Genomic DNA, 13,833 nt, shown 5'->3' on the forward strand with positions numbered 1-13,833 from the left:
GCGCATTTGACTAGCAAAAGGAAGAAGTTAATAGACGATCAAATGAAAAACCACAAGTTTCTCAAATTGTTAAATGAGTTTTTGTTGTATGAAATTCAAAAATAAAAATCAGTATGCAAAATAAATGGTGTCAATACGTTCAAAGATTTAGAGTAAATTTTTTTACTTTCAGAAAAAATAAAAATGGATATTTTTAACTTTTTGGAGCCCTTGTGCAGTGAGTCGGAGAAAGTTATCTCAATGATCGCATCGAACATATTGTAAAATATAATGGTGGTGGTGGAGGGGTGAGGGACAGCAGCAGGGATAGGAAGTAATGTTTATGTGCAAGCATCGCATAAATAATACAGGATTTTATACTGATTATTTTGGACAAAAATATATTTTTTAAATTATATAAAAATAAAATAAAGGTAAACATTTGGATTATTGAATTTTTAACTGCAGAGTTCTATGTAGCAATTAATTTGAATTAAATCCAATGAATTTTTAATTTGTGAAATTTTTTATCAGCATCTCAAAATAGCCGTTGTAGATATTTAGATTATTTTATAACATTCTTAACAAGTTGACATCTAAAAACGGACAATAGTTGTTTAATAAAGATTAATTAGGACATATTGGCGGCAGCCTTTATGAAAATGAATTGCAAATTTCTTAATTATATCATTATGTATAAAATATGCTGATGACAACCTCAAGTGCGTCTTAATTACCTTTTTCCATTATTGATAGAGGCATTTTTGTCTAAATCCGTTCGAATGTATTCATCATAAAGTATAATAGTAGTGACGTATAATAAAATTAATCCTTCGCATAACTTCAAACATTTTTTCTATTTGTTAAGCCAAAATGGCCTATTTCTATTACTACATAGTTTTACGTTACTTTTTATGAAATTAACCTTTATTATTTTAATTTAAATATATCATAAGTTTTAAGAAACAATAATTTAGAAAGATTCCTAGCTAAATAGAATTCGGCTTTATGCGGTCATGCCCAAATTAACTGGAGATAGAGATTTTATTAGAATTTAGTCTATTTGTTGAAAAAATACGATACATTATTAACACATTCATCACGGATGACTCGTATGCGAGTCTTTAAAATTTCTTTGAAGAAACACGGATGACTCGTATACGAGTCTTTGCGTACGTTGAACTTTGAACGTAAAAAAATCGGTCAGAGCAATATTATTTTTAGATTTTGCTCACAGATGCCAATAAAAGGATATTAGTAATAAAGAAAACTTTTAAATAAAATCATGAAATTCGAACATCCATACTACACGAAAACAAACAAAAAAATATTTTTTTTACTATTTTTATTTAAATTATTTTGATAATCAGAATTTTTTTTCAAATTGGGATGTCATATTTGCGAGTGTAATTTTTCAAATTGGGATGTCATATTTGCGAACCAATTCTTTAGAGTATATTATTTATTCCCATATACAATATCTCAATACTGAATGTCCTTGATAGTTAAGCAAGTACATAGAGACGATACTAATGTGGGCATTTGCAATGTATAGGTCGACATTCACGTTCAAGTTCAGTCAATTTTATGTATGGTAGATCACAAGGGGGAAAGACAGGACTGCAGACAAAAAATAATTTGTAGGTGTATATCCTCTTTGTGGGTTTTTTGGTGAGAAGTTCACCGACCCTTGATCTCTTATTTTTTATAGCTATCTTGGTTCTACACTTCTATTCATTTAACTAAATCAAAATCATATATAACATGTGGCCCTGATTTTTTTTTGTACTATTGCTGCCCTTGATCTTGCTTCTTGGCTCATAAAAAACGTGTGTTTATTATTTGACAATATATTACTGTTTTCAATAAGGAACGAAGTCGTTGGACGAAGGCAATCCCAGCAACATTAAGAAAATTAAAAAAACACAGATTGAGAACCACCGATTTTTTTAAATATTTAAATACCTCGGGCTATAAAAAAATATCTGTGAAATTTTTGTTTTAAAATTCCTACTAGTTTAAAAGTTATGGACATTTTTCAAAAACAATGCAATTTTTTGGAAAATGTGCAAAACTGCCCCGTCACAGTAATAATTTTAATACAATTTGTACCCGACGCGAGTGTTAAGAGAATGTGTTCTGAAAATCAATTTGGGAAAGAATTTTGCAAAATCTAATATGAGGAGTAATTAGTACAAAGTAAGGGTGAAAAAATAGGTTTTTGTGTTTAAAAAATACACTTACAGTTTATTTTTTTTATTTCAAGTTAAATATCATAAATTTTAGGAACTAATTCTATCATTTTTGTTACTGGTGTAGTAACTTTATTCATAATAATTTCACACTTTCATTGATATATTGATATACAGCGTAATCCAATGAAACTATTAATTTTATGATGTACATATTACTTATTGCTAAATTTATATGAAATAATAAGATGATAAAATTTTTTTTTCATAAAAGTAACGTAAAACTATTTATGTAGTAATGAAAATAGGTCATTTAGGCAAGACGATAGAAAAAAGTTTTTTGAAGTTACGCAAAGGATTAATTTAATTACATGTCACTACTACAGTAGACTCCCCAATAACACGGTAAATTATGAACGTGCTATTTGGGGGCGTGTAGTTGGGGGACTAAAAAATACTCATACAATTTTTTGCAATAAGTACATACGAAGTGATTATTTTATATTTTTATTGTAAAAAAATATTGAGAGCCACTATCAAGATAAAAAATGCCAAAAGAAACGACAGTTTACCTCATAAACTTCGTAACATAATGTTGTTAGAATTTTTTTCAATATGAGTTGTAAAATCGTACATTTTGAGCGCGCGCTCGGGAGGCGGTTAAAGCAAATTTCACAATTCTTGTCAAAGAGAAAATAAGGAAATTCCTGAAATGGATTAAGCTCATATCGTTAATAAGAGGTTAATACTCACTAGAAACATTTTGCTCGCTCTGCAACGATTGCTGCTGCCAAGTCGTCGTATTCGGTGACGCTCCGAAAGAAGTCATTTTTTTATCTGCTTCAACATGATTAGAATATCTATTAATTTTATGCGCAATATGAGGCGATTCTTCTCTACCGTGATGCATAAAACCTAATTGTATACCTGAAACAATCCAGAATTAAAAATACCATTGAGACTCGCAAGTAGCAAAATGGCATACCTGGCTGCTCTACAGGACCCCTGAATTTATTCAGATCGCTAAAGCTGGCCATCTTGTTGACCTCCCCATCCGTCACGTCTTTATTGTTATTGTTTAAGTAAAAAGGTGCATCGGTTTCCATCGGCTTTGAGTTCAAATTGTGATTAGACATTACTATTTCAGTGCTCATCTGCCGCTTCATAGTCGGATACGGATGTTCGATTATTCGTTCGGCCTCCTCTGGCTTTGAATACTGCCTCTCCAGATGCCGCTCTCGAACATCGTCAATCCTCTTAATCGGATACGTCACTCCGTTTCCGGTTTCATTATAGAAGAAATCTATTGAACCTCGTGCGTCTTGCAAAGACGATCTCACAGGAACGCTCGGTTCTATTGGACCTGATAAAAAAATAGAACAATCAATATTTATAATAATAATTTGAGCAAATTAAATAAAAAAATACCCGCTGGTGCAGATATCTTCCTCGGCGACGAGTGATGACTGCCGACAGTAGCTAGTTCCTTTTCAGGATTTCGCCCTACGAAATTAAGCCTATCTTGCGATCCACCGAAGTTCTCTACAGTCAATTGAGAATCGTCAGCCGCATTTATGGAACTTCTACGCGATCGCCGACCGGCATAACTGGACCTCCTCTGTTCTTCCCAATTTGACGGACGTCCAGCTGCTACGCCTTCGTCTACATTTGCAACAGATTGTGAATACATTTTTATAGAAAATCCATAATCATATAAATAAAATGCCTACTTTCGCTTTGCCTAACTACAGAACTCAAAGTAGGAACGGCGCGCCCTCTATGCACAACAAATCCGTCGTCTTGCTGGACGAAGCCGCTGTGCTGAGGACTGGCGCTTCTTCGCTCTGGCGTCGAGCACGCTGACCGGTGCAACATACCCTGTCCGACGCTGTTCATGTTCACGTTGCGACCTCGCGATACTAACGACGCCGAAGGTGAACGCGTCACTGAAAAACAGTAATGTGTGATACAAGAAGCACTCCATAAAAATAAAAGCAATGTGCATTTAACGTTACCCAACATGCATTTTTAGTTATTGTTTTTTTTTAGAAACAATAAGCTGTTTATTTATCAAAAACATGATGATTTCTATCGATATGATTCGATTTTAATCATTCCATGAAAGATTTTGAAGTAAAAATCCAATAATTCATGCCTATTCAAAAGTATTACCGTGTTCTTCTTTATTTAATCGTAGCGTAAAATGAAGTTGAATGATAAAAATAAGCTTTAAAATTGAGCGTTAGAAATCAATATATAGTAAATAAAAGCAACAGTGGTAAAGAACGTAGCAATAATAATAAACAAAAATGCAAATCAACCATATGTGTTATGTATATATGTATATACTTATGATGTGTATGTATATTTAATCAAAATGAAAAGTTCTGTAATAAGATTCGATTATATATAGAGATTAAAAACCATGTTTTTGAAATTCTATGATATAGTAAAACTATATTATTTATGGTCAACTTGTTAAATAAGACAATCAATAATGTCGTTATCCAACACTTACTTTTGGGCCAACCTGCACATTGCAAATAAAAATAGTGATATATTTATATGAAAATAATGTGTTAAAAGAATATGTTAATAATAATATATGCACAAAGACATGTTAGAACATCAGTGTTTTAAATTATAAAATAAACCATGCAAATATATAAAATTATTTCTAGAAAAAATGTTAAAAAAGCAAAGATAAAAATATTATAATAATTTTCTTTCACCATTAAAAATGCACACCCTATTTCACATTCCCCAGTCCCTTTTCTCTTGCTTATCAAAGAATTTTCGTCCAAGTTTCATAATAAAAAAATAACTTTGATAATCATGATCTTAACCTTATACAACGGGAGGGACGAATTTTGTCAAACCTTATATTACATCATCACAATCGCCATTGCGTTGGCCATTCTCTGACTGTGTTTATTGTCTTCCTCTTTGCATTCTGTTCATTTTATGACAGGTGAATTTAACTTTTAAATTTAAATTTAACAAAATTAACTGCCCATTCAGAAAAAAGCATTTTTAATCACGTAATAAGAAACTGCCTGGTTAAGAGGTTAATGTCTCGGTAAAAAAAATCAGATTGTATTCCCAGAAAACCATGTAAAAATAACGAAATTTGGCACCAATGGAGGTTCTATAAAGAGCTACAAAGCTGCAGCACTCTAAAAAAATAATAAAAATAAGATGCTGCCATTTAAATGCGGCTCTGGTTCTACGAGGATGAGTTTTAATGAAATATCCATGATTCGTATTGACAAGACGAATCAGAAATGCAACATAAAAGTGAAGCAGTAGCTTAAGATAGTCGCTACACTTGATATACACCAAAGTGGAGCTCATTCGTTTTTTTTTTTGTAGTAAATAAAAACCATTGAAATTCATCGACAAATGAAAATTCAGTACGGTGATGCATATCTGTCGCTCCAGCAAGTGTACGAATGGACGATAGTACTCTTTTTGATCAGACATTACTTCAAATAACACTTCTTGAGAAAAGTAATAAATAAACGCTTGTTATATTACAAAAAAGAGCAACTTTTCACTTAAAACTACATCTAGAGCAAATAGAGAAGAAACCTACTATATGCCAACTATGTAAACACGAAAATTCTAGTGTCCTGCTTACTACGCCTGGACACCCAAACACGACAATTGTTATGAGCCCTGTTTGCAATGTGTTAAACAACTGAACTTTTTGCATGTTTTTAATAATAAACATGCAATATAATATTACACCTATTTGTAAATATTGTATTTTCACAGTACATTTTTAGATTTGTGACATATTAGTGAATTCGTGCAAAATTTACTTGCCTTTGAGCTCTCATCCATTTAAATTAGTATGGTGATGCATGTCTGCCACATAAGCAAGTGTACGATTGGACTCCTATTATGTATCTATATGTCTCTGTAATGCATCCTTCGTGCAAAAAGAGTATCGGATATTTTTTTAATACAAGTTGTAAAATGTTTGTGACAATTTTTTTAAATTCAGAAATATTTACAAAATTTTAGAATTTAAAGAATTAATAACTCGTTAATTGTCCTGAAAGTCGACAATCAAAATTATCTTGTTTCTCCATGAATGCGCTGAGTGAAAGCGTTAGTTATCAAGCAGCCCCCTAATCACAATCCGTGTCTCTCTTACTACCTGGTGAATATCCCTTTATTTATAATACATATTTCTTCACCCCTCCCCCGATTTTTCTCAATAAAAACGAAATGAAAAAAACAACAAATTTAGTAAAACTATTAGCCAATGATAGAACAAAACATAAAGTCATTACTACTGAACATTATTATTAATTTACGCAAGTAACATAGTTAACGTGGAGTATCGTCACCTGTGAAGGGTTGTTGATTGTTGGGGGGCGGCGTGTGCAGGCCGCTCCGAAGGTCAGGAATGGGTACGGGAGCGGCAGGTGGCAGGCACCGTTTATGGACAACGCCGTGTACATTACTCTGCCCTGCTCCCAGACCCACACCTACTCCCACAATTCATGCAACCCCGGCCAAATTGTTAGTATAATATAATTTATAATTATTATACTTATTATAAGTGTGTACGGTTGTAGTGTGTGAATATGTGCACGATATATATATAATATACTTTATATTAAAATATTAAGCATAATTAACATAAGAGACTTTGTAGAGAAAAATAAAATAAAACGAGGCTTTCAAATTTAATAATTTTTAAATATCACCCCTACCCTCATCCTGCATAAAAAATATACACAAGTGGAATTTTACAATTGCATATTTTAATCATTAAAATAATTTACCTTCATGCAAAAAATATTAAGCATTATTATCGTGTTTATTTAGCATGTTAATATTGAATAAAAATTTAGAAACACTTTATCAAAGTGTAATTAACGTACATAGTTCAAAAATAACCCTCAACCGAAAACCTACATGCGGATTTGTTTATTTGTATAATAGTTTACTCCATACTGAACTTCGTTATCTATTAAATTAAATCGATAAATACCTGGAATTTCATTAGGTTGCGTCCCTGGAAATCTGACGCATTTGGCAGGATGAATTTCTAGACTATTAAATAGATCAGCTAGCATTACTAGCAAATTTTGATTCATTGACCTGAAACAAATTTATCATATTACATTTTCAATGGTATCTTACAGTCGAAGAATATAATACTAACCCTCTCATATACGTAATATCTTCGGGCATCATGTGGAAGACGTTATAGGGGAGGTGTTTTTGGCAAAAATTATATACAAGCGTTAGGTTATGTATCGAGTCGTGCACAGAAGCCAGTCTTGGTGCTCTAATCTGCGAAACGGGAAGAGCGTCCGGACAGTAGAGGCTGATTAATCCCGCCAAAGCTACTCCGTCGCACAAATTTCTCAGCGAGTCGATAGTATTAATATTTGGAAAATCGCCGTCTTCATCATCCTACGATTCAAATTTTAATATAAATACAAATCCCTGATATATATATCGTACAAATAAATATAAATACCTGATATTGCTCTCGAAGAACTTCGCACGCTGACGACACCCAACCCATCAACGACTCTTCGTGTGGTGCTATATAGGCATTGACGGGGGCCGTGCTGGCCGGTAAGGCTTTACCGCCCCACCGTCGTATCGCAGCGCTCACTCTATCTCGTGTGCCTACCTCGCGCCCATATAGAACCATCAGAGATTCTATCACGGCCATATGAGCACTCTAGAAGAGCAATTAATAAATCACAAAATCTATATACAAACTCATTTCATGTTTAAAATACCATACCATTTTGAGAGGATTTGTCTGTATTAGAACTGTCTCGGTTAAACTGCAGTCTGGTGGATCTGGAACTTGCACGCCTTTCCGTATCAAAGATTGTATTATGTTCCAGTGGTTCAGATTGTGATAGTTCGGATCGGAGTACATATTGGAGAGAGCGAGACAATACAGTTCCGCGCTCGCCAACATTCCAATGATCGGAGGCTTCAAGTGCTCCTGATCCTGGAAAACAAAAAAGGTTTATGTTACGCTGCTGACGTATAAGGCTTAAAACTTGTTCTTCCACTTATGTAAACACTAACACATGCGAATTTTCCATTAATGGTATAATATGAATTAATTCAAGAATAATGCATGATTAACATATTATGTATGGAATACTTAAATATTTTGTTATATGAAGCAGCCAGCCTTCAGATTCGTATTAATTAGTCGAAAGCATATTAAAATTAATTGAAACGAGTGTTCATTATGTAAAAAGACGTTGCCTCGAAAATTAATACTGATTTAACGAAACAGGTCACAAAAAATAATTTAGAAATTTGTCATTATGCTATAAAACTAATTACTCGATCGCTTTGAGAATCAAAATAATCATATAAAATTGCTCATATATTGTTTTTATCGCGTAACTTAATCCATATTCATCAGATAAGAGGTCAAACAAAGCATCTTCATTAAAAGAACTACATTTGACATGAATTATGCCAACATATCATAAGGTTAATATGATGCCAAGCTTCACCTCGAAACAGTGCCTATTTTTTAATATTTTAAAATAGTTGCAATCGAAATCTGTAATCAAAACCAATAGTGCAATAAACAACTAACAAAAATCCAAATATTGCAGGAAATTCTAAAAAATAATATCTACATCAGAATATAAAGAGAAATTGAGTTTCTGTTCTGTCTGTATGTCCACTATTATTTTTTGATTTTTTTTCCATAAATTGTAGCAACATCAAAGTGATCCATAATATTGTAGGAGATTCAGCATAAAGCGTCCCAGTAGAAAGCATCAATTGAACAAAGTTGTTTTGCAAAAATTTGTTATAAATATTTAGAGCAACAAAGACGTAAACATGACTTCGATCGACTATGAAAACCATAAACATTCACCGTAATCAAAACATCTTAACCATTAGTTACCAATAAGCACAAATTATTGTACAATAGGCATTGTTTTGCTCAACCGTAACTATTCTTCGGTGTTTTTGTCGTCATCGGAAAGCGACCACAATAGTTTCGTTTATAAACGCTCACCCGGTAGATTTTCAAGAATTACATATACATTAAACAAACATTTCGGCGTCCAACTAGCTGAATAAGTCACACTACTCAGCATCAGAAGTACAAAAATCCGATCGTATTGAACAATTAACAACAACTTGATATCTAAACGGTTGCATGAGTTATTTTAGCTATATCCTCATCAGGGCGGTATTTTCCTCTCACTCTTCCTTCTCTATATATGTATTAAATAAAACAGGATGATCCAATCAGTTTCCTATGTTGGCAGAACTATCAATAATCACGCGTGTTCAAAGTGTCAAAAGTTAGTTTGCAAAAAAACATTTAAGAAGTAGATCACTTAGCCACCGCTGAAACACCAATTCTGTACGAACTGTGTATTGAAATTTACGTGAAGATTATGGTCAATTTCATCGCCATACTAAGCGAACAATTCGCAACGTAATGAAAAAAATGAAGAGAATGGAAGCATTGGATAGAGGAAGGCCTGTGCATCATTGTGTCGCAAGTTCATTTGAAAATATTGCTGCTGTAAGTGAAACACTGGCTAAAGACCCGGAATTTTAGATTCGTCAGCGTTCGCAGCTTTTGGGCTTTTCTTATGGCTCCCTTTGTCGTATTTTGTATCTGGACTTGCACCTACATCCATATACAATTTAGATAACACCAGAAATAAAGCCTAGAGATCTAGCCATAGGAGTTGGAGCAGCAGGAAGTTGGTTGTTTTTTCAAAGAAAATATTCTTCTCTGATGAAGCACATTTGCACTTCTCTGGTTATGTTATAAGCAAATTTGCCGCATATGGGGGGAGGAAGATCGAAGATATTGATGTGGAAGACATGTGATTCCAACAATATGCCACACATTTTTCGTGAAAAGTTCTCAGATCGCATTATTTCACGTTTTGGTGACGTCAACTGGCTGCCAAGATCATGCGATTTGACGCAGTTGAATTTTTTGTAGGATTATGCTAATGTCGTGTCTACGCCGACAAACCTGAAACGCTCGAGCACCTAAAAACCAACATCCGCCAAGTTATAATCAAGATACCACCCGAAATGTATGAAAAAGTTATTGAAATTCCTCCCGATTAACCCTGATATCTAAAGACAAGTGAATATATATCTAACATGTGCACGACATACAGCTATGGCCAATTAAAAGTTTCATAGGCAATATTTCGCGAATTCTATTATTAAAATGTATTCTTTCCTCAAAACTTGTTCTATTGTATTTTCTTATAGTCAAGTGCATCTGTGATAATAATTTACAAGACCTTTTAACTCGTAAGCCTCCTCAGTTGCACGTTAGCCTCGGTTATGTAAAAACAAACCAAGAATCACGGAAAGATCTAAGCAAATGTCAATCACCGTAAAATCCAAAATAATATCAGATCTCAAAGAAAATGTTTCAATTCTAGAGATAGCGCGAAGAGTGGGGTTTAGATGTTCTGATATTCGAAAATGTATTAAAAAAATATCACGAAACAGGAATTCTAAAGAGGGTGCATGGGGGTGGTCGGAAACGTATGACGTGTGCTCGAGAAGACCGCAGAATAAAAAATATCGATTCAAAACTGCTGCTGAAATACAAAGTCTGTTGATCGTCTCCTGGAGGCCGGCCTTTTGTATCGTTGATTGGGATGGTCTCCAGCGAATCACAACCATACAGAGATCATTCAACCAATTGTAAGCTCGTTTATTCAACAAACGAAATATTTCCACGCCTTTAAAATTAAATTTTGTAGATGGACATTTCAAAGGACTAATAATGTAAAGGGTTGAATATTAACGGTACTTTTTTCTGTCGCCCGATGGCGTATTGTTTGCGCAACAATAATTCACAAAAGAAATATAGTTTCTCTGTATTTTGATGACGAGGTTTGACGCATTGTTTACGTATTCTTTTATGTCAAAAGGATCGTTTTTTTCATCTGGACAATACGAGATGTTCATTCTTGTAATTATCGTGGTTATGGTACACAAGTATACGAAGACCTCCTACACTAGTGACTAGTACAGTTGACAATGTAACGGATCAGAATTTTCATCTGGATATTAGCTCTTAAAACTTAGAAAAACTGCATGCACGCACCATAAAACTTGCAAACAAATCCAAAACGTGCCAAGCTTGCTAAATTAGCCTCGATTAAGCTATAACGCCAAATTCGTACCGCCCATAAACCATTAACTGCCGAATTACACATAAAATTAATTAGGTGCCGCGAAAACTAAACAGCACGCGTCATGGCACACGGCCTTTAAAGGTTACTTTAGAATAAATACAAAAAACAAAAACAAAAAAAAAGCATTGAGAACTGCTGCTGCCGCCGCAATAGATTTTCGTATATCTACGCCCACGTGGGCCGCACACACAGTATGTACATAATATCATTCACCAGTGGGTGAACGAGTCTTCGATTATTTGCCCGTCTGTCTCCGTGATGCTGACGGCCTTCGCGACACTGGGGCACAAAAGACACGAACCGGAATGTCGTGTCATTCTGGACATCACGTCACGAACGGGGCTTTCTTTGAATTCAAGATGTTCATACGGTGGTGGAAAGAGGTGCGGAGTTTAGGTTACAAATTGTGTCAGAATACAAAAAAAAAACACACCCACGCGAAAATGGCACACTTGCGAAACAAGGTCGCGTTCAAAGCGCCCATCCCTAATGGATACACCCCCGTGAAATATCCGGAATACCGTTACGCATACCCGATGAAAATTCTGATACATAAAAGCAGCAATTGCCTTGATTGTATTTGGGATATTTATAGTTTTTAAAAGCAAAAAGTTTGAGGGGCACTGATTAAGCTTGAAATCGTGCATAATAGTTGAGAATTAATCTGAACTTTTATTATGCACTGCAAACAGTGCATATTCTGTAGTAGGCTTTTCACGGACTTTCCGAGACTAGTTCTATTTTTAGAGCGTAGAGGGGGAGGCAGAAGAACTATGTATTGAACCGAGATTCAGAGTTTCAGAAGACACCTATTGTATTTTATACTTCGTAAATAAGAAGTAATAATTAAAAGCCAAAATCAGTATTGATTAGTCGACGTTTCGTATATGACCGCATTGCCTATATTCAAGGAGAACAAGATATTATGACGATTTAAGTATTCAAAAACCTAAACAATCATACAAAATGAAAGAAGGCATCTATATAAGCAGTAAAAAATACATTTATATTTATTAATAATTTTTTACTAATGGCAGTGTATCGTAACTTTAAAATAACGTATCGCATAGTTAATTTCTCCCACTACTATTTAAATAACTTCCTTACAAATATAAAACGGTTGTATGCAATAGTGGAAGTCATAAAACGTAGGTGTAATGAGCACGTACAATACAGTATTTTCATTTACAGTGTTTTAACAAAAACAAACAGTGAGTATCCACCTCTTTCTAAAAGTAAAATCTAAACCACAGCAAAAAAAGGGTTTGGTACACTATTGGCTAATATACAATGTTGTGTAATTTTCAATGACATAAAATTTGAATGTACAAAATAAGAATTATGTATACAAATAACGTCAGTATAAGGATTACCTCTTGAAAATATATTATAAGATGTATTCTCGATATCATGGCAAAACACGTGGTAAAATTCGTGATTGCGCATTTTTTTTTCAAAATTTAGTTAAGCATTATTGTAATTTTTCTTCCTTCTCTTTTTGCGGAGTAGATACACGTTCAAACAATAATAAACGAGCACGCTGTTTTGGGCGAGACCAATTTCGTTGAAAGCTTTCCTCGTCATGCAATTCATTACTCGCCATTAATCATAAGCGATAAAAACTAGCTGAAGACTCGAACTTTTGATGGGACTTTGAAACAAAAAAATGGATGAAATCAAACGAACGCAAAAACACCGCAACTTTTGAAGTTGTAAACCCTTCGGTATGCGGAAAAGTATAACGTATAACCGCCGTTTCCTGACCACGCAATAATCAGTTGTACTGATTGCCCCAAAAAACAACATCCACGTGTACTATGCTACCTGAAAATAGGGCCCATTAGCACCACTATATCAAGGGTGTGACGTATTCACGATGAGAACGTTAACCCGCGGAAAAATCGATACTTTGCAGACGTGTTTTACAAATCGCATTGTAACGGCCAAGCCCTGGACTTTTGACTGTGCAGAAGCGTTCAAACTGTTTATCAAGACAAATATTTAATATTTCGATACTAAATACCTTACATCTTCTTGTATGGAGAAAAATGTGCGAATTAAACGAGATAAAAATTAAAACGTGTAATATTTTTACTAAATTATACATTTTTCATCTTTTTCTATAATTATTCTCCACGTGTTAATATATTTTTTTTAAATCTGACTCGAAAAATAATGTATTTTTGGAAGCAATAAATTCTTTAATGTCGTTTTTTATATCCGATTTTGTAAAATATTAGGCGTTAGTGAAATTAGAGCCGGATTATTGCGCAAACAAAAATTGCACACACGAAATTTCCACACAGTGAAAATTCTGAATGTAGACGATAGTTTGATTGTCAAATATATTTATTTTACTTTTAATTCCAACTGATTTTAATTTAAAAAATTCATTAGGTCAACTCCAAAAATACAAACTGGCCCAACTAATCCCTCAGGGAGAAAGAGAGGTA

General features: G+C 33.9%; 1 protein-coding gene across 30 annotated transcripts in view; it reads right to left on the bottom strand.

The window, feature by feature from the left end:
- The window catches only part of Patronin (calmodulin-regulated spectrin-associated protein patronin), an 82,017-nt gene that overhangs the window by 20,123 nt on the left and 48,061 nt on the right, over positions 1 to 13,833 (bottom strand). For 21 of the 30 annotated variants that reach the window (XM_088203507.1, XM_088203501.1, XM_088203493.1 and 18 more), the window contains exons 3-11: positions 7,951 to 8,166; positions 7,675 to 7,884; positions 7,354 to 7,607; positions 7,180 to 7,289; positions 6,530 to 6,670; positions 3,902 to 4,117; positions 3,600 to 3,833; positions 3,157 to 3,534; positions 2,925 to 3,098 (exon numbers count right to left, since the gene is read on the bottom strand). In XM_088203507.1, coding sequence (XP_088059633.1) covers positions 2,925 to 3,098; positions 3,157 to 3,534; positions 3,600 to 3,833; positions 3,902 to 4,117; positions 6,530 to 6,670; positions 7,180 to 7,289; positions 7,354 to 7,607; positions 7,675 to 7,884; positions 7,951 to 8,166 — 1,933 coding nt within the window. The remainder of the gene's footprint in view (positions 1 to 2,924; positions 3,099 to 3,156; positions 3,535 to 3,599; positions 3,834 to 3,901; positions 4,118 to 6,529; positions 6,671 to 7,179; positions 7,290 to 7,353; positions 7,608 to 7,674; positions 7,885 to 7,950; positions 8,167 to 13,833) is intronic. The other 9 variants (XM_088203511.1, XM_088203509.1, XM_088203498.1 and 6 more) reach the window with 2 other exon arrangements.

Source organism: Plectrocnemia conspersa, unplaced genomic scaffold (genome assembly GCF_051122295.1).
Source record: "Plectrocnemia conspersa isolate PC_06_02 unplaced genomic scaffold, ASM5112229v1 ptg000014l, whole genome shotgun sequence".
Classification (NCBI taxonomy): domain Eukaryota; kingdom Metazoa; phylum Arthropoda; class Insecta; order Trichoptera; family Polycentropodidae; genus Plectrocnemia; species Plectrocnemia conspersa.